Source organism: Malaclemys terrapin, chromosome 21, assembly GCF_027887155.1.
Source record: "Malaclemys terrapin pileata isolate rMalTer1 chromosome 21, rMalTer1.hap1, whole genome shotgun sequence".
Lineage (NCBI taxonomy): Eukaryota > Metazoa > Chordata > Testudines > Emydidae > Malaclemys > Malaclemys terrapin.
The window spans coordinates 13378982-13406925 of NC_071525.1; the positions used below are offsets into that span (position 1 = coordinate 13378982).

The 27944-nt window shown below is 59.5% G+C and overlaps 1 protein-coding gene across 1 annotated transcript; it reads right to left on the reverse strand.

Annotated features, from left to right (window-relative positions):
- Nucleotides 1-2127: 2127 nt before the first annotated feature.
- NPHS1 (NPHS1 adhesion molecule, nephrin) lies at nucleotides 2128-27652 on the reverse strand. Its single transcript, XM_054010958.1, has 30 exons — nucleotides 27612-27652; nucleotides 23774-23898; nucleotides 22847-23041; nucleotides 22442-22564; nucleotides 22211-22342; nucleotides 21825-21906; nucleotides 21136-21239; nucleotides 18442-18563; nucleotides 17858-18029; nucleotides 17343-17500; nucleotides 16854-16995; nucleotides 16280-16404; nucleotides 15778-15946; nucleotides 15363-15492; nucleotides 14984-15156; nucleotides 13891-14031; nucleotides 13538-13678; nucleotides 10333-10454; nucleotides 7639-7810; nucleotides 7097-7253; nucleotides 5322-5473; nucleotides 5052-5163; nucleotides 4305-4477; nucleotides 4003-4053; nucleotides 3711-3827; nucleotides 3570-3594; nucleotides 3293-3398; nucleotides 2662-2770; nucleotides 2415-2584; nucleotides 2128-2322 (listed from the first exon to the last, which is right to left on the reverse strand). Exons 2-30 carry the CDS (start codon nucleotides 23832-23834, stop codon nucleotides 2188-2190), a joined length of 3771 nt encoding a protein of 1256 aa, XP_053866933.1. The 5' UTR covers nucleotides 23835-23898; nucleotides 27612-27652; the 3' UTR covers nucleotides 2128-2187.
- Nucleotides 27653-27944: the final 292 nt, after the last annotated feature.

The window sequence follows — 27944 nt, forward strand, 5'->3', positions numbered from 1 at the left end:
ATCCATGGCTGCTGAAGGAAGGGGGCGGGAGGGACTCATCTGGTGCCGCTCAGTGAAGTGGGGTGGGGGGGAGAGGATTTGGCATTTCTCTGGAAAGTTGTCTGTAATATTTTCTGTATTTAACTAACTTATTGTATGGGGGCCCCCCGGACACCTGGGTTCTCCAAGTCCCCTGCTCCCTTGTTGCTTGGACCCCCCTGGGTCCCACAGTAGGAGGTAGCATGGCCACCCAGATGCCTGGGTCTGCTGCTGCCTGCCATGTGGGGCTGCAGCCCCTTGCCTTCCCCCTCTTGGGGCTGGGCATGTGACTACCCCCTACTGGACTGAGCAGGTGAGACCCTGCCCAAGCCACCTCCCCCAGTGAGGCTACATGTGCTCATGCCAATGCAGTGGGTGGCAGCTGAGGGGAAGGCCAAGGGCAGCCCCATCTCTAAACCCCTAGACCTCACTCCCCATCCAGAGCTAGGGATAGAACCCAGGCATCCTGGTTGCAGCAGCCTTCTTCCCACCCACCCCCATGAGGAGGGAGGTTGGTTTGCCCCATTAACCTTTCCTCTGCTGAGCACTGACTCAGCCCAAATCTCAGTCTGGGGGTAGCCCCACACCTCGTGTGGTGTATCTCCCCCCCCCACATATTGCTGGGGGGGGGCAGCAGAGGGTCCTGTGTTAATTTCAGCCCCAGGGATGGCTAGGGGAGCCCCCCTGATTTCTATGAAATCATGTCTTGGTTGGGAATTGAACCCAGGTGTCTAGCCCCACTAAGGGGGGGGAGGAGCTACCCCCCCCTTCAGTCTTATCATTTCTGTGAAATGAACTTTTATGAACCATAGTGGTTCACGTAGAGGGGAGGGAGAGTGAGGCAGAGTGTGGGGCGGACCCACGTGTCCGACCGGCCTTTGACCCACACCCTCCGCATTAACACAACGCTGTGTCCCCAAACAGCCTTGAGTGACTGACTGTGATAAGGGTAATGGCACGGCGGTGCCCTCTTTGGGCAGTAAGCAAAATTGCTGCCTCTGTTTCATAGTCCCTGTACTGCTGAGGGCTATTGTCCTTGGGAGGCAGCAGGCTGGGGTCCAGCGTTGCTATTATTACCCACCCCCACATACACACAGGGGGGTCCCAAGTTTGTTCCCTTGTTGGAACATGAGATGTTTCATTGCGAAATAAGGTTTAGTGCTTCTTGCCTGTTTAAACTTCCCGCACAGCATCTGTGTTACTGGAAACCTGTAGGCCAGATACCCTGGTTCAACTTATAGCTGGGCCCAGTGGCCCTACCCCAGAGGTGGCTGCATCTCAGTGCATGTCCCCTGAGCTCTGACTATACAAGGGGGGGAGGGGCAGACTGTAAGCTCCTTGGGGAGCAGGACTGTGTTTGTACAGCCCTTGGCACCGTGTGGGCCGGGCCTATGACTGGAGCTCCTGCCAACTGCCATGATGGAACTAAGACAAGGGCATGTCCGGACCCCGGGGGGAATCAATAGGCCCCCCCCAGCTAAACACCTTCTCTCCCCGCCCCCCCCCCCACTTCCCAGTGACAGCCAGAGCTGTTCTGGCTCTAGCCAGCATAATACTGGGGCTACTGTGCCAGGCTGGGGCATAGAGGCCAGCCCTGCCTAGCGGGGGAGGGTGCCCCCATCCAAGACCCCTTTTCACCTGTCCAGGGATAAACATTACAGCTGCTCCCCTTAACCCAGCAGCTTCCCTCCCCATGATGACTCCTGTTCCCAGTGCCCCTAGTAGCCCCCAGCTAGTCAGCAACAACCCCCCGGGGGCAGAGATTCTGGCCCCACCCCTTGGGATAGGGAGCAAACTTTGGTCTGAGGTGTTACATCTCCCACAAACCAGCCTGGGGGGCGCACCTGGGCAGGTGCCTGTTGCTTTGTATTAGGTGTGGGAGGGGAAGCCAGAGTGGGATGTTGGAACCAGGGGCTCCTGGCCCCCAAAGGGGGCTCCTGACATCTCCAAATAATAAATGGCTATTGACATCCTGCTACCTGGCTTGCAGTCACTGAGAAGGGCAGGCGCCGAGTGGAGGTGGGAGGACAGATGGATAATTCCCCCTGCTGAGCCCCTCCCCTGGCACCCCATGGTCCCCCATACAACAGTGGCCAGGTCCAGGCAGGGTGGGTTTCAGGAGGTTTATTCTATGGTCAGACAGACATCAGGCTGCCAGCGTAGGTCTCCTCACACCAGCTCCCCCCTTAGCTCAAAGGGCAGCCCCTCATCTGCTGCAGGGGGTGGAGTGTCTGCCACCTGGTCGTAGATCCTCAGGGGGTCCTCAGAGTCAGCCAGGGACCAGCCCCTCCATGGATAGGTGCCCTGGGAAGAGAGAGAGCCTGTCACCCTAACACCTTGCTGAGCCAGGCAGAGAACCCAGGAATCCTGTTGGAGCTGGGCGGCTGGCCACTCACCACATGGTCCCGGCAGGGTAGTGCCCCTGGGTACAGTGGGGCAGGAGCTCGCAGGTGTAGTGCCCCCAGTTCCTCATAGACCCCAGGCTCCATCACATCCTCGTATTCATGGGGGACTGAGGGGCCGGGCCCGCGTGCAGGGAACCTAGAGTCTGGAATGGCAAAGGGATCTGTGGGGTGGATCGCAGCAAAGGACTATGGAGCCTGTCCCCTCTAGGGGGAACCAGCTCTGACAACTCAGACCCACCTGTGGTGCTGGCATCTGTTTCCCCCTCGGCTCTTTCGGGGTGGGGGAGCAGCTGGGGTCGATGCTCACGGCTGGGCAAGTACCCCGGCCAGGTGCCTCTTGAACTGCCCTACAGGGGAGCCACAGAGAGACCCTGTCACCCGCCAAGGCAACACTAGTCCCCAAAAAGAGAACCCAGGAGTCCTGGCTCCCCCATCCCCCATTGTGACTGCCTGACCCTGCTCCCTTTCTGCCAGTGACATGCCCTGTAACCCCCAACCCTGATATCTTTCCCTCCCTGCCAGGCCAGACACAACCCCCACCTGTCAGCTGAACCCTCCCCACCACAGTACCCCCTGCTGAGCCCCGGCCCTGGTCCTAGCAGCACAGCGCCCCCTACTGAGCTCCTACCCCTCTCCCTGCACCACAGCGCCCCTTGCTGAGCCCTCCCACCATGCTCCCCGCAGCACAGTGCCCCCTGCTGAGCCCCCACCCTGCTCCCTGTAGCACAGCACCCCCTGCTGAGGCCCCTCCAGCACAGCACCCCATACTGAGCCCCCACCCCCGCTGAGTCCCTTGACCTATCCCCATAGCACACCTAACTCCCAGCAGCACGACGCCCCTGCTGAGCCCCACTCCCTCATCCTCTCACCCCAGAGGACGCACTCCTCTCTGAGTAACTGTCCAGGAGTGTCTGCCGTGCCGCTGGATTCACTGCTTCCCCCAAGTTGTAGTCATTCCCAGCACTGGGCTTCCTCCTGAAAGGCAAAGGGTGGGAGCCAGGATGCCTAGATTCTCTCCCCAGCTCTGGAAGGGGAGGGGGGTCTAGGGGTTGGAGTTGGGAGGACCATCTGTCTGTGTTAGGGTGTCATAGTGCGACAGGATGCACAGAACTGCCTGCCCCCCATGTGCCTGCCCCTGACACTCACCTCTCCTTGGTCTCCTCCCGGACACCTGCAGTCAGAACCAGAAAACAGCAAGGATCAGCCCAGGTTGGGCCTCATTGGCCACTGTTTGGTGCTGTGAGCTTCCCGGGGGCAGTGCCCTGGTCCAGGGGGGTGGGGAATTACCTGCCCAGGCCTGGCGCCGTCTGAGCAGGCAGGCGAGGAGGGCAGCATTGGAGAGTAGCAGCAGGGCCCCCAGTGCGCTCAGCCCCCCAATGAGGGCTGGGGGCAACGATGGGGCTTCTGGGAAAGCAAAGGAGAATGTCAGAGAGCGGCCAGGAGCCAGCATCCGCCAGAGGGGAAACACCTGGGGTCCCATTCGCCACCCCCTGAGCCAGCCCATCCCCTGCTCTGACCACCAGAGCCCACTCCCCTCCCAGAGCTGGGACAGGGCTCTCCGCCCCCTTCCAGTACCCACCTGTTTTCGGCGCTTCAGGCTCCACAACTGGCAGCTCCTCTAAGGGCAGCTCTGAAACGACATCAGCTCCGTCAGGGTCGAAACCCACAGACACCCCCCCTGCTGAGCCCCCACCTCTGCACAGCATGGCTCCCTCCATCCCAGCACAGCCCCCCCATTCCAGCACAGGACCCCCACTACACTCTCTGCCACTGCACGGTGCCCCCTGCTGGGACTCCCATTTCCCTAGCCTGGCACCCCCTGCCCTCCCCAGCACAGCACCCCCTGCTGAGCCCCCTGACCCCCAGCATGGCACCCCCTACCTGCAGTGGTGACGGTGACGCTGGGGCCCTGGGCGCTCTCCCCCAGGGTGTTGTGGGCGCTGACACCAATACTGTAGGGGGTGGCTGGGCTCAGCCCCGTCAGGGTGAATGCGGAGGTCTTGGCGGGGAAGACGTCCATGTACAGGGCACTGGGGGCGCCTGGCCAGCGGTACCTGGGGGACACAGGGGGTGAGGGACCCCAGACCCCAGGGGGGGCCCTGCCTCATCCATCCCCACCCAATGGCCTCCACCCATGCCAGCCCCCCCAGCTCTGAGCCCCCCAGCTCCCACCCATGCCAGCCCCCAGCTCTGAGCCCCACTTCCCCTCCTTGTTCCCCACCCACACCAGCCCCCAGCTATGAACCCCACTATCCCTGCCCCCAGCCCTGTCCTCCTCCCACCCCCACCTGCCCCCCATCCCTTCCTCCTTCCCACACCCATGCCAGCCCCCCAGCTTTGAGCTCCAGTCCCCAGCCTCCTCCTCCTCCTCCCCCACCCACACCAGCTTCCCAGCTCTGAACCCCACTGTGTCCAGCCTCCTCCCCCACCCATGCCAGCCCCCCAGTTCTGTGCATCCTGTCACACTATGACACCCTAACACAGACACATGGCCCTCCAAGCTCCAACCACTAGACCCCCCCAGCTCTGAGCCCCACTGTTCCCACTCCTCTTCATCCTCCTACTGCCCATCCAGAGTCCCCTCCAACCCCATCCTTGCCTCCTCCACCCCACACCACTGCTCCCCACCTGATGCGGAATCTCTGGGGCAGCCCCCCATTAAATCCGGGGATCCACTCCAGGGTGGCTGAATTGTGGGTGACGCTCACGACCTTTAACCCTGTGGGGGGGTCTGGGGGGCCTGCAGAGGCGGGAGAAAGAGAGAGAGAGAGAGATCACCCTGCTCTGCCAGTGCCCCTCATTCCTGACCTGCAGCCTCTGTTAGCCCAGTCCTGGACTCCCCCAACCCGCCCTCAGCCGATGCCCCTCACTCCTGACCCACAGCCCCCCAGGCCGTACTGGTGCTGAGGAGCTGGATGTCCAGTTTGTCCGTGCCCAATGCGTTGCTGGCACGGCAGGTAAAGGTGGCGTAGTCGTGCATGGCGCTGACATTGGCGATGGTCAGGGTGCTGCTGTGCCAGGCGCCCTCGTGCCACGTGCGCTCCGTGTACCTGGGGGGAGGGGGCAGGGTGGAACTGGGGTCAGGTCAGAACCAGGACCAGCCCAGACCCAGGCGCTGAATCAGAACCAGGGACCAATCCAGACCCAGGTGCTGAATCAGAACAGGGACTGGACTAGAACAAGGATTTGATCAGGAGAGAGACTGGATGAGAACCAGGAACTGGATCAAAAGCAGGATGGAAGCAGCAAACTCAAGGGGGGCAGAGGTAGGTCAGGGACCCACTGGTATTCTAAGGAGGAGGGGTTGTGGAGGGGCACTCACCAGGGTTGGGGTCTCAGTGTTTGGGGGTCACTGGTGTGCCCTGTGTCCAGGCAACAAGGGGCACATTAGAATGGGGGTCTGCCTCTGCCAGTCATTTCTGTGATAAAGCAGGAATTTTCTGTGACATTTTTATGAAGCTGGTGCCTGCCTCAGTTTACCTTTCTGCTTCATGTTGCTCTTCAGGGGGTGCAAATGGGCTAACATGCTGCTCTTGGAGCAGCATCGGAGCCATGGGGTGTGTGTGTCCCAGAGCTGGCTGGGGTGGGTTAAAGGACTGGCTGGAACCAACCCGGGTCCCCAGAAGCCAGTTATCTTCAAGTGACCCTAGTGGTGAAATCAGGCTGCCCCCGCTGGGACCAGCAATTCTCAACAAAGAATCTTTTTCTCTCCCGGCCTGGCAAATTTTAGTTTTGGTACTTTCGCCAGACAATCGCAATGTTTATTTTAAAGCATTTTTTCCTATTTTTCTTAGCTGACGTTTTCACAGTTGTGGGAAATGATGGGGCGGGGGGGAGGGAATCATGATTTAATGCCAGCAGCCAGTAAGATTCCAAAAGTGAAAGCTTGATTAACTGTGAAAACACAAATCAGCAAGGTCACCTGCCAAAATATGTCAAACAACTTGCCGAAAAGCAACCTCTCCCAAGGTCTCAGCCAGTGCCGTTCGTAAATTCCCGGGCATATTGCTGCAAAGATCTTGCCCTTGACCGGGGCGTAGGCGGTGAAATCAACAGTGATCAGCATTTAGGGATGAAAGTCGGATCCTTCTAGCCTTCTCCTGCCACTGGCAGGCAGCCCTAAATTCCAGCCGCTCAGGAAAGCGGTGCTCTGCGGTGGGGGAGTTTTTGTAATGGAGCCAATTGACAGGGTCCCCGGCGAGCTCCGGCTGGCAGAGGACATGGTTCTTGGGTGACCAGATGTCCCAGTATTAGGGGCTTTGTCTTATATATGCAACTATCCCCCCCACTGCCACCCAAAAAAGTGTCCCGATTTTTCATGCTTGCTGTCTGGTCACCCTACATGGGTCCTGGGGTCTGCAGGAGGTGCATGACCGATGCCTGGGATACGGGCCAGCTTTTGGAGCGATGCCCAGCTGTGCCCTGGTGCTGCCAGTGAGATGGAGCTGGAAAAGGACGAAGTCGGGCAGGGGCAGTGCCGGGTTGGCCTGGGTCTCTGACTTTGCTTCTCTATGCCAAGCTCAGGGCTTCCCGATGCCTGTGTACCGGGGATTAATCAACCCCACCCAACTTGACCAAGGCCCCAGGGAGTCTCTGCCCATACTGGCGGGTTGCACGGGTCTGTGGGGTTTCATGTCCCCTCCCCTCTTCACACATGCTGGACCCCCTCCTACCTGGGGTTGTCAGGGTGCAGGGCCACTCCGTTCTTGGTCCAGCTGAACTGCACGCTGGGGACCCCCTGGGCACGGCACAGCAGGGTGGCGGGCGAGCTCCCGTCCCCGGGCATGGCCACCTTCCCCAGCCCCATGCCTTTCTCGATCTCTGGCTTGACTGCAGGGAGAGAGAGAGTGAAGGGCGGTCTGGGAATCGGGGGGGGGAGGGGGATGTTCTGTGGGGGGGGACAGGCCTCAAGGGGGTCCCCAGGGGAGGAGGTTTGGAGGAGGGAGGGAAGAGATCAGAGGGGATGGGCAAAGGTCACATCAGGGGGTGCTGGGTTCTCATATGTTCTCGGGGGGGGGTCCCTGGAGAGGGGGGCACAAGAGGGGCTGGGGGGTCCCCGGGGATGGAGAAGCAGTACATGGGGTGGATCCTCAGGCTGGGGGAGGGGCAGAGGGTGGGGAGATCTCTGAGGTGGGGGACCAGTGAGTCGGAGGCCCTGGGAGGTGGGGGTTTCTGGGGGGTCCCTGGGGTGCGGGAGTCTGCATGGGGCACCCACAGCGCACGATGAGGCGGGCGCTGCCCCGGGCTGGGGGGGGCAGCCCGTTGTCCACGCGGCACTCATAGAGCCCGGCCTGTGCCTGCCGGGCCCCCCGGATCCGCAGCCGCCCCACAGCCCCCGAGGCCTCCGGCTCCAGCTCCAGCTCCTCCAGGCTGCGCTCCTCTGCCCCCTGCGGGAAGGTCAGGGTCAGTGGGCAAAGGTGGGGGGGGACAAACCAGGGAGGGCAAAGGTCAGATGGGTCAAAGGTTACCACAGAGATGACAAAGGTCAAAGAGGGGCAAAGGTCACCCTGATATTTGCATGGCTCAAAGGCCACATTGGGGAGGTCAGCAGTTGGATGGGCAATGTTAAAGGTTAGAGAAAAATGAAAGGTCAGCAGAGGGTCGAAAGTCACAGGTCAGGGAGGGGAAGGTGCAAAGGTCATGAGGGGCAAAGGGTAGATCTGGATAAATGAGGGTCAAAGGTGACAAAAGAAATAAAAAAGGCCGGTGAGGGTAGGGTTACCATACGTCCGGATTTTCCCGGACATGTCCGGCTTTTTGGGCTCCAAATCCCCGTCCGGGGGGGAATCCCAAAAAGCCGGACATGTCCGGGAAAATCGGGACATGCGGTGCCGGGCCGGGGGCTCGGGGGCCGGGCCGGCGGAGTGGGGCCGGGGGCTCCGGGTCCGGGCCGGCGGTGCGGTGCCGGGGGCTCGGGGGCCGGGCCGGCGGTGCCGGGCCGGGCTGGGGGCTCAGGGGCCGGGCCGGCAGTGCCAGGCTGGGCCGGGCCGGGGACTCGGGGGCTGGGCCGGCGGGGTCGGGCCGGGGGCTCGGCCAGCGGGGCCGGGCCGGGGGCTCGGGGGCCGGGCCGGGGGTGCCGGGATGGGGGCTCCGGGGCCGGGCCGGCGGTGCCGGGCCGGGGGCTCGGGGGATGGGCCGGCGGTGCCGGGCCGGGCCGGGGGCTCGGGGGCTCGGCCGGTGGTGCCGGGCCGGGGGCTCGGGGGACGGGCCGGGGGTGCCGGGCTGGGGGCTCCGGGGCCGGGCCGGCGGTGCCGGGCTGGGCTGGGGGCTCAGGGGCCGGGCCGGTGGTGCCGGGCCGGGGGCTCGGGGGATGGGACGGGGGTGCCGGTACGGGGCTCCGGGGCCGGGCCGGCGGTGCCGGGCCGGGCTGGGGGCTTGGGGGCTCGGCCGGCGGTGCCGGGCTGGGCCGGGGGCTCGGGGAACGGGCCGGCGGTGCCGGCGGTGCCGGGGGACGGGCTGGGGACCGGCGGTGCGGTGCCGGGGGTGGGCCGCGCCTCCTCCCCCCACACCTCCCCTTACCTGCTTCAGGCTTCCCGCGACTCAAATGTTTGCGGGAAGCAGGGGAGGGGGCGGAGACTTTGGGGAGGGGGGGGAGTTGGGGCGGGGGCGTGGGCGGGTCTGGGGGCGGTGCCCCGTGGAGTGTCCTCCTTTTGGAGGCACTAAATATGGTAACCCTAGGTGAGGGACAAGGGTCACATAAGACACATCAATAGGGTTACCATACGTCTGGATTTTCCCGGACATGTCCGGCTTTTTGGGCCTCAAATCCCCATCCGGGGGGAAATCCCAAAAAGCCGGACATGTCCGGGAAAATAGGGAGGGAGGGCCCGGCAGTGCGGGGCCGGGGGCCGGTGCGGTGCTCGGCAGGGGCTGGGCCAGGGGCGCGGGGCCGGCGCAATGCTGGGCCAGGGGCCGGGGGCCGGCGCGGTGCTCAGCCGGGGCTGGGGGTGCAGGCACTTGGCTGGGGGCCGGGGCCGGCGTGATGGGGGGCCGGGGGCTGGGCCGGGGGCGCGGGCACTTGGCCGGGGGCCGGGGTTGGCGCGGTACTCAGCCGGGGGCCGGGGGCATGGGCACTTGGCTGGGGGCCAGGGCCAGGGCCGGTGCAGTGCTGGGCCGGGGGCCGGTGCGGTGTTCAGCTGGGGCTGGGGCCCCAGGGCCCAAGCCGGGCGAGAGACGCCGGGGCCAGAGCCTCTTGGCCTGGGCTGGCTGGCCGCCGAAGGGAGCCGCTCGGCCAGGAGGGCCGGACTGAGCCGCGCCGCACCCCGCCCCAGCCTACCTGCTGCCTCCCTGTTTCAGGCTTCCCGTGAACATTTGATTCGCGGGAAGCAGGGGACGGGGAGGAGCAGGGGGCAGAGCGTTCAGGGGAGGAGGCAGAGTTGGGGCGGGGCTGGGGGCGGGGAAGTGGCGGAATTGGGGCGGGCCGGGGCCCCATGGAGTGTCCTCCTTTTTAAAAATTAAAATATGGTAACCCTACACATCAAGGGTCAGAGTTCTGTGCAGAGGTCAAATAGGAGAGGGCAAAGGTCAGAGCGGAGACAAAGTTTTGCCACCGGGGCAAAGGTCACCCACATAACTGCATGGATCAAAAGCCACCTTGCGGAGGTCAGCAGCTATATGGTGACAGCAAACCTAAGTTTGAGGAGAGGGGTCAGAGGGCACAGGTCAGAGACGGGATAGTGCAAAGGTCACAAATCAGAGGGCAAAGGGCAGACTTGTGTACATGAGGGTCAAATGTCAGAGATCATAAGCTAAATCAAAAGGTCAGAGGGGCCAAAGGTCACATAAGAGATGTCAAGGGTCAGAGGTCAGACAGGAGATGGCAAATGTCAGATGGGGCGGCCAGGCGGCAAAGGTCACAGGTGGCTTGTGCCCCTTTGAGAGACGCCGCCAGAGACGCCCCCCCCCTTACCAACCACGTCCACTGGAACATGCCCTCAGGGATGGGGTTGGCATTGGCTACGCATACAAGCTCAGCCGTGGCGCCCAGGTCCACATAGACGGGGTCCCCCAGGCTGCGGATGGAGGGGGCATCTGGGGGGCAGAGAGAGGGCCAGATCAGATGATAAACATTCACATAAAAAAGAATCTGACACATCAGAAAAGGGCAGACAAATAAATAGTGACAAGTTTTTAAAGTGCTTGTACACAAATGCTAGAAGTCTAAATAATAAGATGGGTGAACTAGAGTGCCTCGTGATAAAGGAGGATATTGATATAATAGGCATCACAGAAACCTGGTGGACTGAGAGCAATCAATGGGACACAATCATTCCGGGGTACAAAATATATCGGAAGGACAGAACAGGTCGTGTGGGGGGGGGAGTAGCACTATATGTGAAAGAAAATGTAGAATCAAATGAAGTAAAAATCTTAAGTGAATCCACATGTTCCATAGAATCTCTATGGATAGAAATTTCATGCTCTAATAAGAATATAACATTAGGGATCTATTATAGACCACTTGACCAGGACAGTCATAGCGATGATGAAATGCTAAGGGAAATTAGAGAGGCTATCAAAATTAAGACCCCAATAATAGTGGGGGATTTCAATTATCCCCATATTGACTGGAAACATTTCACTTCAGGACAAAATGCAGAGATAAAATTTCTCGATACTTTAAATGACTGCTTCATGGAGCAGCTGGTACGGGAATCCACAAGGGGAGAGGCAACTCTAGATTTAGTCCTGAGTGGAGCGCAGGAGCTGGTCCAAGAGGTAACTATAACAGGACCGCTTGGAAATAGTGACCATAATACAATAGCATTCAACATCCCTGTGGTGGGAAGAACATCTCAATAGCCCAACACTGTGGCATTTAATTTAAAAAGGGGGAACTATGCAAAAATGAGGGGGTTAGTTAAACAGAAGTTAAAAAGTACAGTGACTAAAGTGAAATCCCTGCATGGGCGCTTTTTAAAGACACCATAATAGAGGCCCAACTTCAATGTATACCCCAAATTAAGAAACACAGTAAAAGATAAAAAGACTTCCTTTAAAAAGTGGAAGTCAAATCCTAGTGAGGCAAATAGAAAGGAGTATAAACGCTGCCAAATTAAGTGCAAGAATGTAATAAGAAAAGCCAAAGAGGAGTTTGAAGAACAGCTAGCCAAAAACTCCAAAGGTAATAACAAAATGTTTTTTAAGTATATCAGAAGCAGGAAGTCTGCTAAACAACCAGGGCCCCTTGATGATCGAGATACAAAAGGAGCGCTTAAAGATGATAAAGTCATTGCGGAGAAACTAAATGGATTCTTTGCTTCAGTCTTCACGGCTAAGAATGTTAGGGAGATTCCCAAACCTGAGCCGGCTTTTGTAGGTGACAAATCTGAGGAACTGTCACAGATTGAAGTGTCACTAGAGGAGGTTTTGGAATTAATTGATAAATTTAACATTAACAAGTCACCGGGACCAGATGGCATTCACCCAAGAGTTCTGAAAGAACTCAAATGTGAAGTTGCGGAACTATTAACTAAGGTTTGTAACCTGTCCTTTAAATCGGCTTCTGTACCCAATGACTGGAAGTTAGCTAATGTAACGCCAATATTTAAAAAGGGCTCTAGAGGTGATCCCGGCAATTAGAGACCGGTAAGTCTAACGTCGGTACCGGGCAAATTAGTCGAAACAATAGTTAAGAATAAAATTGTCAGACACATAGAAAAACAAAAACATTGAGCAATAGTCAACATGGTTTCTGTAAAGGGAAATCGTGTCTTACTAATCTATTAGAGTTCTTTGAAGGGGTCAATAAACATGTGGATAAGGGGGATCCAGTGGACATAGTGTACTTAGATTTCCAGAAAGCCTTTGACAAGGTCCCTCACCAAAGGCTCTTAAGTAAAGTAAGTTGTCATGGGATAAAAGGGAAGGTCCTTTCATGGATTGAGAACTGGTTAAAAGACAGGGAACAAAGGGTAGGAATTAATGGTAAATTCTCAGAATGGAGAGGGGTAACTAGTGGTGTTCCCCAAGGGTCAGTCCTCAGACCAATCCTATTCAACTTATTGATAAATGATCTGGAGAAAGAGGTAAACAGTGAGGTGGCAAAGTTTGCAGATGATACTAAACTGCTCAAGATAGTTAAGACCAAAGCAGACTGTGATGAACTTCAAAAAGATCTCACAAAACTAAGTGATTGGGCAACAAAATGGCAAATGAAATTTAATGTGGATAAATGTAAAGTAATGCACATTGGAAAAAATAACCCCAACTATACATACAATATGATGTGGGCTAATTTAGCTACAACAAGTCAGGAAAAAGATCTTGGAGTCATCGTGGATAGTTCTCTGAAGATGTCCGCGCAGTGTGCAGAGGCGGTCAAAAAAGCAAACAGGATGTTAGGGATCATTAAAAAGGGGATAGAGAATAAGACTGAGAATATATTATTGCCCTTATATAAATCGATGGTATGCCCACATCTCGAATACTGCGTACAGATGTGGTCTCCTCATCTGAAAAAAGACATACTGGCACTAGAAAAGGTTCAGAAAAGGGCAACTAAAATGATTAGGGGTTTGGAACGGGTCCCATATGAGGAGAGATTAAAGAGGCTAGGACTCTTCAGCTTGGAAAAGAGGAGACTAAGGGGGGATATGATAGAGGTATATAAAATCATCAGTGATGTGGAAAAAGTGGATAAGGAAAAGTTATTTACTTATTCCCATAATACAAGAACTAGGAGTCACCAAATGAAATTAATAGGCAGCAGGTTTAAATACAAATTTAGAAGTTCTTCTTCACCCAGCGCACAGTCAACTTGTGGAACTCCTTGCCTGAGGAGGTTGTGAAGGTTAGGACTATAACAGCGTTTAAAAGAGAACTGGATAAATTGATAGTGGTTAAGTCCATTAATGGCTATTAGCCAGGACGGGTAAGGAATGGTGTCCCCAGCCTCTGTTTGTCAGAGGATGGAGATGGATGGCAGGAGAGAGATCACTTGATCATGGCCTGTGATCCACTCCCTCTGGGGCACCTGGCATTGGCCACTGTCGGTAGACAGGATACTGGGCTAGATGGACCTTTGGTCTGACCCGGTACAGCCGTTCTTATGTTCTTACGTTCTTATGGGGGCACTGAGGTCGGGGGCAGCGGGGTGGGGGGGTGGAACTCACAGTGCACATCCAGGTGGAGGTGGGTCTCGTTCTGCCCCTCGGGGTTCTGGCACCGTGCCCGGTACTGACCCATGTCGGCTCGACTCAGGTTCCAGATGGCCAGGCTGCCCCCTGCTCGCAGGTGGTGCCGGGGGGACCCCTCTGTGAGAGAGACAGAGGGAGGAGTCATGCGGGAACACTATGCCCAGCTTGGGCAGGGACAGCACCCCCCCTGAGCCCCCCCACACACACACACCTGGTCTCAGTGCCTCCCCTGCACCACACACCTGGTCTCAGCGCCCCCCCCACACACTTGGTCTCAGCGCCTCCCCCCTACACACACACACTTGGTCTCAGCGCCCCTCCACACACACCTGGTCTCAGCACCTTCCCACGGAAGCTCCAGCTGCAGTTCAATTTGGGGGGGTTGGCGGAGACGTGCAGGGGCAGCTCCACGGCTCCATGTTCCACACCCTGGGCCACAGCCGGCTGCTCCGACGAGAACTCGGGGGGATCTGGGGCCACACAGGGGGCAGCAGCAACTGAGAACCCGCCCCGCTCAGTGCCCCCTGCTGGACCTCCTGCCCCACTCCCTGCAGCATAGTGCCCCCTGCTGACCCCTGCCGCTGCCTGCTCCCTGCAGCCCGGAGCCCCCTGCTTAGCCTCCGGCCCCTCCCTGCATGACAGCTCCCCACTGCTGAGCCCCGCTCCCTGCAGCACGGCGCCCCCTGCCGAGTCCCCACCCCACTCCCCGCAGCACAGCGCCCCCTGCTGAGCCCCCCTCCCTGCAGTACGGCACCCCCTGCTGAGCCCCCACCTGCTCCCTGCACACAGCGCCCCCTGCCGAGTCCTCACTCCACAGCACAGCGCCCCCTGCTGAGCCCCTGTCCTGCTCTCTGGAGCACAGCACTCCCCTGAGCCCCCACCTGCTCCCTGCAGCACAGCGCCCCCTGCTGAGCCCCCAGCCCCTCCCTGCAGCACAGCGCCCCCTGCTGAGCCCTTGCCCTGCTCCCCGCAGCACAGCGCCCCCTGCTGAGCCCCCGCCCTGCTCCCTGCAGCACAGCGCCCCCTGCTGAGCCCCCCGCTGCAGCACTGCACCCCCCTGAGCCCCCACGCCATCCCTGCAGCACAGCACTCCCTGCTGAGCCCCCACCCTTCCCTGCAGCACAGCACCCACTGCTGAGCCCCCCTCCTGCAGCACGGCGCCCCCTGCTGAGCCCCTGCCCTGCTCCCCACAGCACAGTGCCCCCTTCTGAGCCCCTGCCCTGCTCCCCGCAGCACAGCGCCCCCTGCTGAGCCCCTGCCCTGCTCCTCACAGCACAGTGCCCCCTGCTGAACCCCCCTCCCTGCAGCACTGCACCCCCCTGAGCCCCCACGCCATCCCTGCAGCACAGTGCTCCCTGCTGAACCCCCGCCCCACTCCCTGCAGCACGGTGCTCCCTATCCCCAGGCAGGGGAAGCTCTCACACAGGATGTTGAGCTTGTAGAAGGTGTTGACTGCCTCAGCCAGGATGGAGCTGTAGGCCTGGCACGTCACCCGCTGACCATTGTCAGAGGATGACACTACCAGGGTCACCTTCCCCGAGGTGGAGAGACCCCCGAACTCTGCCGGCTTCTGGCCCAGATCCACACCCTTCAGCCTGAAAGAGCAGCACAAGACGGGACAGCAGGGGGCTGCGGGTCAGGAGTGAGTGGCACCAGCAGAGCCAGGTGGGGGGAGCCCAGGGCTGGGACAGCAGGGGGCTGTGGGTCAGGACTGAGGGGTACCAGCAAAGCCAGGTGGGGGGAGCCCAGGGCTGGGACAGCAGGGGGCTGCAGGTCAGGAGTGAGGGGCACCCTCTCTTACTTCTCTGCGTCCTTGAACCAGGCCAGGGTGGCGAAGGGGTTGCTGCTGCCGGTGACGCAGGTCAGGGTCAGTGTCTGGCCACGTCGCACCTCTTTGGCCATGGTCGTGATCTTCACGTCTATGGGGGGAACTGGGTGTGGGGGGGGGAGAAAAGGGGCAGAACTGAGACTGGTGTAGGGTGACCAGATGTCCTGATTTTATAGGGGCAGTCCTGATTTTGGGGTCTTTTTCTTATATAGGCTCCTATTCCCCCCCATCCTGATTTTTCACACTTGCTGTCTGGTCACCCTAGGTGCGTTGCTGTCACCACCCAATAGGAGTGCTGTGCCCTTAAGGGGTGGGTTTACTTGACTCCGCCTTGTGTACAGACCACCCCTCCCCGCCCCCCCGCCCCTCCTCCGGCCCGAGGACGCACACTGGATGCGGAGGCGGGTCTGGGCCGTGAGCGCTGGGCTCTTGCCGTCGTTGGAGGCGTTGCAGCGGTAGATGGCCAGGTTGTCGCTGGGGCTAGTGGTCAGGATCAGCTCTTTGGAGACGATCTTGCCGGAGGCCACCTGGGTCCCCTCCTTGAGGGACTTGGTGTCCTGTCGGGAGAGAGCCCAGAGTCCAGTGAGCAACCCAGAGATGCAGCCACCTCTGGGGCAGGGCAGCTGGGAAACAGCTGCATAGAACGCCCCATGGGTAGGGCTCTGGGCTAGGGTGGGTTTCATTCCAAAGGGAGACTGCCCCACACTGAGCCCCCCCACCCCACTGCCCGTAGCACAGTGCTACAGCCCCACTCCTCGCAGCACAGCCCTCCCCATTGAGCTCTCCGCCCCACTCTCCGCAGCACAGCCTCCCCTGCTGAGCCCCCCGCCCCGCTCCTCGCAGCACAGTGCCCCCTGCTGAGCTCCCCATGGCCTGGTGCCCCCCATGACCTTGATCCAGACGAGGCGGGGGGCCGGATTCCCCCCACTGGCAAAGCAGGTCAGCCTGACCTTAGTGCCAGCCCGGAATCGGCTGTCAGGGGGCGGGGCCTCAATCCAAACCTTCTGGGGTGGGTCTAGGGGGATGGGGAACAAAAAGAGGGTTAATGTCAATCAACTCCTGTATTGCCATGACAACCTGTGTCAGCACCCCCCCTCCCCAACAGCATCACAGGGGGTGCAGACCCCCCTTCCCCAGGGTCCCTCTCCACCTGTAGGTCTGGCCATGCGCCCCAGGCTGGGGTGATATGGGATGGGGCTGCTGGTGGGTGGGGCTTCCACATAGGTGGGGACTTGAGGGGGTCTTAAGTCTCCACAGGAGGCGTTTCCCCACCTCCGGTCCTCCACTTCTTCTGCCCCCAGCCCCCTCTGCTCTCACTCCAGCTCCACCCCACTATCCCTCCTCCCCCATTGCCCCCTCATCCCTCCCTGCCCCCTCCCCTTCCTCTAGCCCTCCTCCCGCCCCCTCGCAGCCTGCTCAGCCCCACCACTCATTGGCACCCCCCTGCCCTGGGTGGGGGCTCACACTTCACGCTGAGGGGCAGACTGGTGCTGCGGGTGAAGAGCACAACCTCGTTGAAGGCCTCGCAGGTGAGGGGCAGCCCGTTCTCTTCGCGCCGGGCCATGTGTGTCAGGTTGGAGACGGTCACTGTCCCGCCGTGTGCTGCCTGCGGAAGAGAACCTGTCACCCAGCCCCTGCTCCTGGGGCCTGGCGGGCTTGGGGGCAGGGAATGGGGCCCAGGGCCTGTTCCCTCCAGGGGGCTCTGGCCCTGATCTGTCCCAGGGTGCCGCTTAGAGGGCAGGGAATGGGATATTCACTATTGTTACGCAGAGAGGGAAACTGAAGTACCCATAACGGGAGGAGCTCATTGAAATTCACAAAAGATTCAGGGAGAGAACCCAGGAGTCCTAGCTCCCAGCCCCTCCCAGTTTCCCCTGGCTCAATGTCTCCCCCTGTGGTGGCCATGGGGACAGCAGGCGGGGCAGCTCTGGGGGGCCGTAGCTGGGCACTGACCTCGGTGACGGTGACCTCAGTGGTGGTGAGCTCCCGCCAGCCCAGCCACCAGCGCAGCTGCACCGGGGGGTTGCTGGGGGTGGTGGAGCAGGACAGCGAGATCTGCTTGTTCTCCGGGGTACTGCTGGAGCCCAGGATGGAAACCTCTGTGGGGAGAACTGGGGAGGGGGAGAGATCTCAGAACTGCAGACCCAGCCACTGCCAGGGGGGCATGGGGGCACTGGTTTGGAAGGAGCTCCCTACTCCCGGCTACTCCAGCCTGACCCAGCTTAATCCAGCAGAAGGCGCTGTGTGGGGGGCAGTCACAGACCACACACAGGGTGACGCTGGCCAGCAGGGGGCACTGGGGGGAGCAGGGCGCTGGTGGGTTAAAACCGGGAGGCAGTCCAGAGGTGCTGGGGGGCGCAGGGTGCTGGGGACGTGGGGGTGGGGCACTCACAGACCATACGCAGGGTGACACTGGCCAGCAGGGAGCACTGGGGGGGTGCAGGGTGCTGGGGGGGTGGGGCACTCACAGACCACACGCAGGGTGACGCTGGCCACCAGGGGCAGGGGCGACACCTGGTTCATGGCTTCGCAGCGCAGCTGAGCCCCGTTGTCCTCGGGTTTGATGCTGAGCGTCAGGAGGCTGCGGGAGGCGCTGCTGGCATCCTCCGTCTCCCAGCTGGTGGAAATCACGTTCCCGTTCTGCGGGAACATAGGCTAGCATCCCCCATGGCTCTGCCGGTGCCCCTCACTCCTGACCCATAGCCCCCTGCTAGCCCAGCCCTGGGCTCCCCACCCCCAGCTCTGCCAGTGCCCCTCACTCCCGATCTGCAGCCCCTGCTAGCCCAGCCCTGGGCTCCCCCCACCACAGCTCTGCCAGTGTCCCTCACTCCTGACCTGCAGCCCTCTGGTAGCCAAGCCCTGCTCCCACTAGCTCTGCTGGTGCCCCTCCTCACAACCCACAGCCCCTCCTAGCCCAGCCCTGGGCTTTCCCCCACAGCTCTACCAGTGCTCCTCACTCCCGACCTGCAGCCCCTGCTAGCCCAGCCCTGGGCTCCCCCAGGTGCCCCTCACTCCTGACCCACAGCCCCCCGCTGTCTGTTCTCCTTGTTACCTTTAGCCATTGCAGCGTGGCCAGTGGGTTCCCGCTCAGCGAGATGCAGATGAGTTTCAGGGTCTCTCCAGCTTTGATTTCGGGGCGTTTGTATCCTTCAATGGTGGGTGGCTGAGGTGGGACTGGGGGGGAAGAGACAAGGATGGGTGGTAGGGGAACCCAGGCGCAGCCTGTGCTCAGGGGCACCCCCTGGTGGCATGACAGTGCCATGTCCTGCCACCGGGGTGGGGAGTCAGTGGGGCCAGCTGGGGAGGCGGGCATAGATGCCCCCAGTCAATTGGAGCTGAAATATGCTGCCCCCCACCCCGCTCCGGAGGGCAGACAGATCTTGTAGCTGTGGCGGTGGGGGGCAGTATGGGCAGGGAGCTGACTTGGGGCATCAGAACAGAAGGGAGGTGGTGGTGAGGAGACAGAGAAGGGGGTGGACCTGGACAGACAAAGGGATGGGAAGGATGCGTGAAACATACACGGTCCTCTCCCCACTGCTGGGCCCCCTCCATGACCTGGGGCCCCCTGCAGCTGCTCGCTCATCAGGGTGCTTGGGGAGGGGAACAGCCCGGGGTGCTGGGTGCGTAATTAGGCTGATTAACGAGCTGCCTAATGACTCTCATGCTGGGAGACAAGCAGACGTGGAATCCCCCCCCCATCAAATAATCTCCCCCACCCCCTTCGCCAACTGGGGGCAGAGCCCCATGGGTTTCCCCAGAGTAGGGTTGGAGCAGGGAGAATTCCCCACCCCCTCCAACCCCACACCAATGTATCCCATGTTCCCCGAGCCAGCTAGACATAGACCCTCCTAGCATCTCTGGCTCCTTGGTGCGGTATGGGTTAATGGTTAGGGTTTGGCCTTATATACCCATTTCATCTCTAGCACTCATAGGGTTAACGGTTGAGGGGTCGACATATACTCAAAATACAGCTCCTTGGTACTCTCAGCATTACTTATTGAAGGGTCGACTTATATATGTTCAGCTCTTCCCCTTCAGAACCTCAATCTTCTAAGGGTTGATGGTTAAGAGGGTCGACTTATATAGGGAGTGAAATTAATGGTGGTGGGGTGATGGTCACATCCTCAGCTTTGACTCGCCATTGCTTTAAGGAGTAACTGAGGAGGGGTTGACTGAGACACAGGCCCCCAACTCCTCAGGGTTCTAGGGGTTAAGAGGTGAGAGTCCAGTTTATATACACGACAGCTGACCCCCTCATTCTCCTGAGAGTTGATCACGGAAAGGCTCAGCTTATAGAGTGAAGGGATTCCACAGCTGGTTCTGAGGGCTCAAATTACATCCATGGGCCAACTTCAGCTCTTCAGAAAATCATTGCTCTAGGGCAGTGGTTCCCAAACTTTAACAACCTGTCAATCCCTTTCACTAAAATGTAAAGTCTCGCGAACCCCCTCCTAAAAATGAATATTTCCAGGGATTTTCTCCTTCACCATAATAAAAGTAGTGATCTTGGAAATATAAAATTTGTTTTTATGTCATGCTTATTACACACTATTTATTATTATTTATCATTACTGTATTTGTATTACATTATGAAAATGGCAACTCTGTTCCAAGATCTTACTTTTGTAGCTTGTATCACTTTGAATAAGCCTGTTATAAGACAAGGCTCCTCTGTTTCATCAAGAAGTATCAGATGTGAAACAGCACGAAGATATTTAAGAAGCCAACTCAGAGTTCCTCCTACACAAGCATTCAGGTCTTGAGCAGTACACGCAAAAACCCATGTTACAACAAAGCTTAAACTTGTTCTTGACAATAATTTTAAAAACAATACTAGCTGCCTATTTAATTTTAAAAACAGCAAAAAATATCCACCTCCCTTTCCATTTCTTATAAGGAGTCTTGAAGTTTAAATCTCCTCAGTGTGATAGATATGCTTGCTTTGATCTGGTTAGCTCTTGGAAGTCCAGGGGCTCCGGGCTGCTGGCAAAGTGCTGCTTGGGGTCCCTAGGGACAGCTCTGTCCGCCATTAGGGAATTTTTTCCTGAGAACCCCCTGTAACATTTCGCGAACCCTAGTTTGGGAACCACTGCTCTAGGGATTACCAATGAGTCACCTCCTCAGGGCACCACAGACAGGTTGAGGGGTCAACTGAAATACTAGACCCAACTCATCCCCCACTCCTCCTTCAGTGATGTTCCTTGTCTTCCAATCCCCATTGTTCTAACAGTTAAACATTGAAGGGCCAACTTATATACACAGGTCTTTGTAGCCTCATTGTCTGAAGGGTTAAACTTTGAGAGGTGGACTTATATACATGAACCAACAGGAGTCTCCAGGACCTCATTGTTTTAAGGGTGAGCCATTGAGGGTTGACTTATATAAATGTCACCTCCTGATCTTTGACTCCCCATTTTCCTAAGGGTTAATGGCTGAGGGGTCGATTTATATACAGTCTCCTTGATGAGTTAATTGTAGTAAACAGAAAGCCTGCAAATAGGAAGAGTCAGAGGCAAACACTACAGCTGGGTGCAGGCTATGGAAGGGGAGACACCCAGAAGAGAAAAGGGTGAGGCTTATATTTTAAGTGGGGAGCCATTGAGGGTCAGCTGATAGGTGGAGTTGATGTATATGCAGGAGAATATGGCTGTGGGGATCTTTTTAACCCTTTCATTGGTGTCCCCAGCTGGGAGTGAGTCCCCACAGAGATTGGAGGGATGCCCAGGGCATGGTGGGCGTTACTCACACAAGATGTTCATAGTGAAGCCAGCCACCACAGCGGCCGAGACGGCCTCATTTGTGGCTGCACAGACCAGACGCTTCCCGTTGTCCAAGCTCTGTGGGGTGACCCTGGGGACAGAAGGGGAACGGGCTATACCAACTAACGCAGAGGTGGGCAAACTACGGCCCCCTCCCCTGCTGTCTCCCCTCCCCCGGAGCCTCAGCTTGCCACGCCACCAGCACTCTGGCCAGTCAAGGGACAAGGAGCAGGGGGGTTGGATGGGTCGGGGGTTCTGAGGGGGGCAGTCAAGGGGCGGAAAGTGGGAGGGGGTGGATAGGGGGCGGGGGCCAGGCTGTTTGGGGAGGCACAGCCTGCCCTACCCGGCCCTCCATACAGTTTCGCAACCCTCGGGCCAAAAAGTTTGCCCACCCTGAACTAGCGCCTACAAGGGGCTGCAGGTTGGGAGTGAGGGGCACCAGCAGAGCTGGGGGCGAGGGAGAAGCCCAGGGCTGGGCTGGCAGGGGCTGCAGGTCGGGTGTGAAGGGCACTGGCAGAGCTGTAGAGGGCTCAGGTCTCCTAGCGGAGGCTGGGGCGGGAAGGGGGCACTGCGCTGGTGTCTCAAAGGGGCACTGGGGGCACCTGGCTGGCGACCCCCTGGGCTAAGTCAGGGCCCCCCTGCTTCAATGGGGGGGGCATCCCCTGGACCCTCTCACCTGAGCACGGCAATGGTGCTGGAGAGCTTCTCGCTGGACCCGGAGTGCACCTGGTGTGACACGTCGGGGAGGGGGCTGCCACCTGGGGGCGGGAGGGATCGTGAGGGAAGGGGGGTTCCCAGCACTCCCACCCCGGCCAATATATAACAGCATTGCTGAGGGCACCCCCACAGCCACGCACCCTGGGGAGAGATGCCCAGATACCAGGGGATGGGCTGGATTAGATAGAGGGGTGTATATGGAAAAAGAAAGACCCTCTCACATTATGGTCCAACACGGTGAGTGCTGGTCTTATATAATAGCCCAGTCCCCCCTCCCTGATCAGACCCATGGGCCCCTCCAGCCCATCCCCCCCCCACCCAATCAGACCCACGGGGGGCACTCACTCTTGCTGAAGGAAATCTCCGCAGCCGGCTTGGCGTCCCCGGCACTGCAGGTCACCGTGTACTCCACGCCGGCCACCCAGGTCACGGTGCTGTTGGCCTCATACTCCTTGAAGACAGGTGTCTTGGGAGGCACTGCGGGGGAGGGGAAAAGAGGAATGGCCCTGAAGAGTAACCCCTCCCCCAGCTCCCCAGAGCTAAGGTTACCCTCCCGCCCCCAGCCTGGCAGCTCACCCAGCACACTGAGCAGTGCCGTGTGCGACACGATGCCTGGGCTCTCCTTGGAGCGCCCCGCCTGGCACTCATAGTCCCCGTCGTCTGCCAGCCGGCTGTCCACGATCTGCAGGTGGTGCTCCCCTGCTGGGCAGGACACAGAGGGAATGGTGAATCTATACGGCCCGGATGCCTGGGTTCTGTGCTGGCTCTGCTCCTGGCTCCCAGCCCGCTCTAGTGACTAGACCTCACTCCCCTCCAGAGCCGGGGACAGAACCCAGGAGTCCTAGAACTGGGCCAGTCAGGGCTCTCACACACACAGGTGTCCCCAGAGCTGGTTCACAGCCACAATGGCTGAAGTGGGGGTGGGAGGGATAGACGCATTTAGCCCCATCTGGCTGTCTGGAGGCCAGACCACCCACTCGCCTTTGCTGGGGTCTCCCATCATACTGTAGCGGGGGAAGCTGGGGATGTTTGTGTCTGGTCCTAGCAGCAACCCATCCTTCACCCACTGGACCACGCCTGAGGGATTGTCCACCACGCACTGCAAGATAGCCACGGCCCCTTCCAGGACTGTGATGTTATCTGGCTCCACTGTGAAAGCCTGCTGGGTGCTGGCCCCTGGGAGAGGAAACACAGGAGGGACTTAATTAACCTCCAATTTTTAAAGATTTCATGTCAAAATTGAGTATTAATTAATTATCCCAGGAAATCACACACCAGAATCCCCCACTCTGGCCCACCTTCTTGCCCAAGCTCAAAAAGATACAATATGCTGAAGCACCATGTGACTTTAAATCCTTTGTTCCATTTTCATCCAACTTGGCCTGTTCTTTAGATCTTTCTGTGAACTCCAAAGTGAGCCAAGATTGAAAGAAATTGGCCCAGATTTTCTCAATTGACTTACATGCAAAATTTCTGATGGGATCATTGGTGGAAATAGAGATGGAAATATCCGTAACTTTAAATCCCCTTATTCCATTTCTCATCCTTCTTGGCTTGTTTAGATGCCAGTGAGAGCTCCAAAACAAGCCAAGTTTGAAATAAATTGGTACAGGTGTTTTGGCGTGAAAGCTGGGCAAAAAAACCCAACACTGATGACTTTTGGGGCTTGGGATCCTCTGGTTGTAACTCAGAAAAGCTCAGACAGATTTGAATGAAACTTCCCAAAAAAGGTGCCCTCTGGAGCGAGACCCATCATGGAAAACTTCAGCCTGGCAGGATTTTGTTTGGGAGAGCTGTGAGCAATGGGGAACAGGTGGCTGGGTGGCAGGGGAGAGTCGGTCCGTGTCTGGCTGCTGTCACTACTTGGAGATAATCATCTGCAGAGAACATCGGCGGAAGTTCTCTCACCTCTTGTGAAGGCACCAAGGAGAAGACAGAGGAATGTGGTGACTGGTCCCTTGGACACCATCCCCACCAGTGCTCCTGGGACAGGTTGGGAGGATAAACTGGGACCACTGTGGATGGTTGTGAATCTGAAATACAATTGGAGATATACTGAAATACAACTGCGTCCCATCTTCCCAGCCTGGCACTAGGGGGTACTACCTTCCTCCCCCCAGCCATGTTCCTTCTCCCCAGGCTGTCTCTAGGGAGCACTGCCCTTCATCCCCTGGCAAAGCCCCATCTCCCCACCTGGCGCTAGGGGTCTCTGAACTTCACGCCTGGCTGTGCCCCTTCTCCCCAGCTTGGCACTATGGGGCACTGCTCTTCATCCCCCCAGGCCGTGCCCCATCTCACCAGCCTGGAACTAGGGGGCACTGCCCTTCATCCCCCTGGCTGTGCCCTGGGGGCACTACACTTCATCCCCCTGCTGTCCCTGATCTCCCCAGCCTGGCACTAGGGGGCGCTACACTTCATCCCCGAGGATGTCCCCGATCTCACCAGCCTGGCACTAGGGGGCACTGCCCTTCATCCCCCAGCTCTCCTCCTTCTCCCCAGCCTGGTACTAGGGGCACTGCACTTCACGCCTGGCTGTGCCCCTTCTCACCAGCTTGGTGCTATGGGGCACTGCTCTCCAACTCCCAGGCCGTGCCCCATCTCACCAGCCTGGCTTTAGAGGGCGCTACACTTCATCCCACTCACCATACCCATCTCCCCGCCTGGCGCTACGGGGTGCTGACGTTCATCCCCATCGCTGTGCCCCTTCTCTCCAGCCTTGCACTAATGGATGCTGTCCTACTTCCCCTGGTGATGACGCATTTCTGCCGTCTGGCCTGGGGGGGCTGCCCTTCATCCCCCTGGCCATGCCCCATCTCCCCTGCCTGGCGCTAGGGGGTGCTGCCCTTCATCCCCCTGGCCGTGCCCCATCTCCCCTGCCTGGCTCTAGGGCCGGCTCTAGGCACCAGCAAACCAAGCACATGCTTGGGGCAGCACATTTTCAAGGGCAGCATTCTGGCCCTTTTTTGTGTGTGTGTGTGTGTGCTTCCGGCAGCAAACGCCTAGAGCCGGCCCTGGCAGCAGCAGCACGTCGTGCGCGGGGGGGACCCTGTAGGCGCTGCGGTTCGCGCCACGGGGGAGCAGTGAGCACACCTTGTGGCTGGGCCGGGCAGGCTTCGAGCGGGGGACACTCAGGCTGGGGGACACCCCATGGGGCACACGGAGCTGCCTGCAGGTGCCGCATAGGGTGACCAGACAGCAAGTGTGAAAAATTGGGACGGGGTGGGGGGTAATAGGCGCCTATATAAGAAAAAGACCCAAAAATCGGGACTGTGCCTATAAAATCGGGACATCTGGTCACCCTAGGCCGCAGGGCGGCTGCCCCCAGCGCTGCAGCCGGGGTTGAACGAAGCGGCCTGAGCCACCCAGGGACTGTGGCAGGGTGGCCAGATGCAGCAGCAGCAGGGGGGCCATAGAGGGCGGGGCGCTGTCGTGCGGGGCCTGCGTCCCGCTCTCTGGGGCTCCGCTCCCTCTGGGGCTACCCTGCCCCAGCTCCTCAGCCCCATGCCGGGGCAGTCCCCCGGCTCTGCTCTCCCGGGTCCCGGCCGGTCCTGGAGGCGGGAGCCCTGGATGGAGGGACCCTGGGCTGAGGCGCGGCCCGGGAGCCCCGCTGCTTTCCCCGACGCTGCTTTCCCCGACCCTGCCAGCGTTGGACCGGCTGGAGGTAAGCGGGGAGCGGGCAGAGTCATCACTGGTGGGGGTGAGCCCACGGCTGGGGCGGCAGAGGGTGTGGATGGGGGGGGAGAGAGAGCCCAGAGCTGGGGCAGCAAGGGGTGGGGTGGGGGGGAAGAGAGAGCCCAGTGCTGGAATGGCAGGGGGTGCAGGTGGGAGGGGGGAAGAGAGAACCCAGGGCTGGGGTGGGGGGGCAGCCAAAAATTTTTTTGCTTGGGGCGGCCAAAAACCTAGAGCCGGCCCTGCCTGGCTCTAGGGGCTGCTGCCCTTCATCCCCCTGGCTGTGCACCATCTCCCCTGCCTGGCTCTAGGGAGCACTGCCCTTCATCCCCCTGGCCGTGCCCCATCTCCCCTGCCTGGAGGCCAGTCCTGCTGCCGGAGGGAGATGCTGGGGACGTAACCTGCTTCCTCTCCCCCACCCCAATCAGTGCCATGGGCCCATCCTGCCCCGTGTTCTCCCTCCCACCCCTGATCAGAGCCATGGCCCGTCCAGCCCCGTATTCTCCCCTCCCATCAGACCAACAGGCCTGTTCTGCCCCTCATCCCGCCCCCCGGAACAGACCCATGGGCCTGGCCTGCCCCGTATCCTGCACACACACCCCCGATCAAACCCATGGGCCCACCCAGCCCCGTATCCCCCCCATCAGACCTACGGGCCTGTCCCACCCCATATCTCCCCACTCACCCAGTGCCCAGGCCCACACAGTGTCCCCAGCTCTGGGCAAGAGAATCCCCATGGGGCTACGCCAGCCCATGTGTGCCCAGCCTCTGGCTGCCTACAGAGTGAGGGGAAGGGACGAGATTCCAGTCCTGGGTGACGCCCCCTGCCCTCCCCCATCCCTCCCACCAGCTGGCACCAGCTGGGACATCTCCCAGCGCTGCCTCCACTGGCCTGTGAACCTGGCCCAGGGATGCGGCTGGAGTCCCTGAGGGCGGCTCAGTTAATTACAGGATGAGGCAGAGGCAAGCGAGGGGCTGGCTGGGCTCAGAGCTCCTCAGGCAAGAGCTCAGCAATTGTCCCCACCCACCCCACCGCTCAGGGATCAGCTGCAGGAGAATCCCGCGCAGCCAGGAGCAGTACAAGGGTTATGATACACAGAGCAGGGCTAGTTCCATCCAGCAGGGGCATACGTGCCCACCTGCCTGCGTATATACACACACACACGCACACACACACACACACACCAGGGCCCGTTCCCCAGGTGATGGGATCCCGGCGCCCAGTCTGGCGTTACAGCCGTCGGCGTCCACGGCATTTCCACGCCTTGGGTGGCTCCAGGCCCTGGGTGTCCCCCCTACTGTCCACTGCCGGCCCTGACATAGACAGGAGCTGCAGGCTCTGGCAGGCGGGGAGGGTGGGAGTGGGGCGTTGTCCTGGGATTTGGGGGTAGGGACAGAAACCCAGGGCTTGGTGGCTGTATGTGCAGGCGCCTTCCCCTCTGCATCCCCCGCCCTCCGTGCCTCGCTGCCCCCCATATATTCGCCATTCACAGTGTCATGAAGTTCAACCCCCGACCGTCTAGTCGGCGCGCCAGGAGAGCCCAGGCCGGGAGCCACCACAGAACCCCAGATAATGAACCCCGTAACTTTAGGTTGGAGCATTTCAGGCCTTAGTAGACTCAGCTGCTGAGTGCCAAGGCAGAGAACAGGAGGGACTGAGGTACCCCGATGCCCGACCACCCCTGCCACATAACCTGCTTCCCTACTCCACCCCTGACCAGTCCCATGGGCCTATCCCACCCCGTGTTCTCCCTCCCACCCCGATCAGACCCATGGCCCCTACAATAGGCCCGTCCTGGCCCATATCTCCTCTCCGATCACACCTATGGGTCCATCCCGCCCCATATCCCCTGCCCCCGTTCAGACCTGTGGGCTCATCCCGCCCCATATCCTTCCCACCCCAGATCAGATCCATGGGCCCATCCTGCCCCATATCCTCCACACACACCCTGACCAGACCCATAGGCCCATCCCGCCCCCTTTCCTCCCTCATCAGACCCATGGGCCCTTCCCATCCCATATCACCACCCCCACATCAGACCTATGGGCCTGTCCCACCCCATATCCCCCCACTCACCCAGTGCCCAGGCCCACACAGTGTCCCCAGCTCTAGGCAAGAGAATCCCCGTGGGGCTACGCCAGCCCGAGTGTGCCCAGCCTCTGGCTGCCTACAGAGTGAGGGGAAGGGACGAGATTCCAGTCCTGGGTGACACCCCCTGCCCTCCCCCGTCCCTCCCGCCAGCTGGCACCAGCTGGGACATCTCCCAGCGCTGCCTCCACTGGCCTGTGAACCTGGCCCAGGGATGCGGCTGGAGTCCCTGAGGGCGGCTCAGTTAATTACAGGATGAGGCAGAGGCAAGCGAGGGGCTGGCTGAGCTCAGAGCTCCTCAGGCAAGAGCTCAGCAATTGC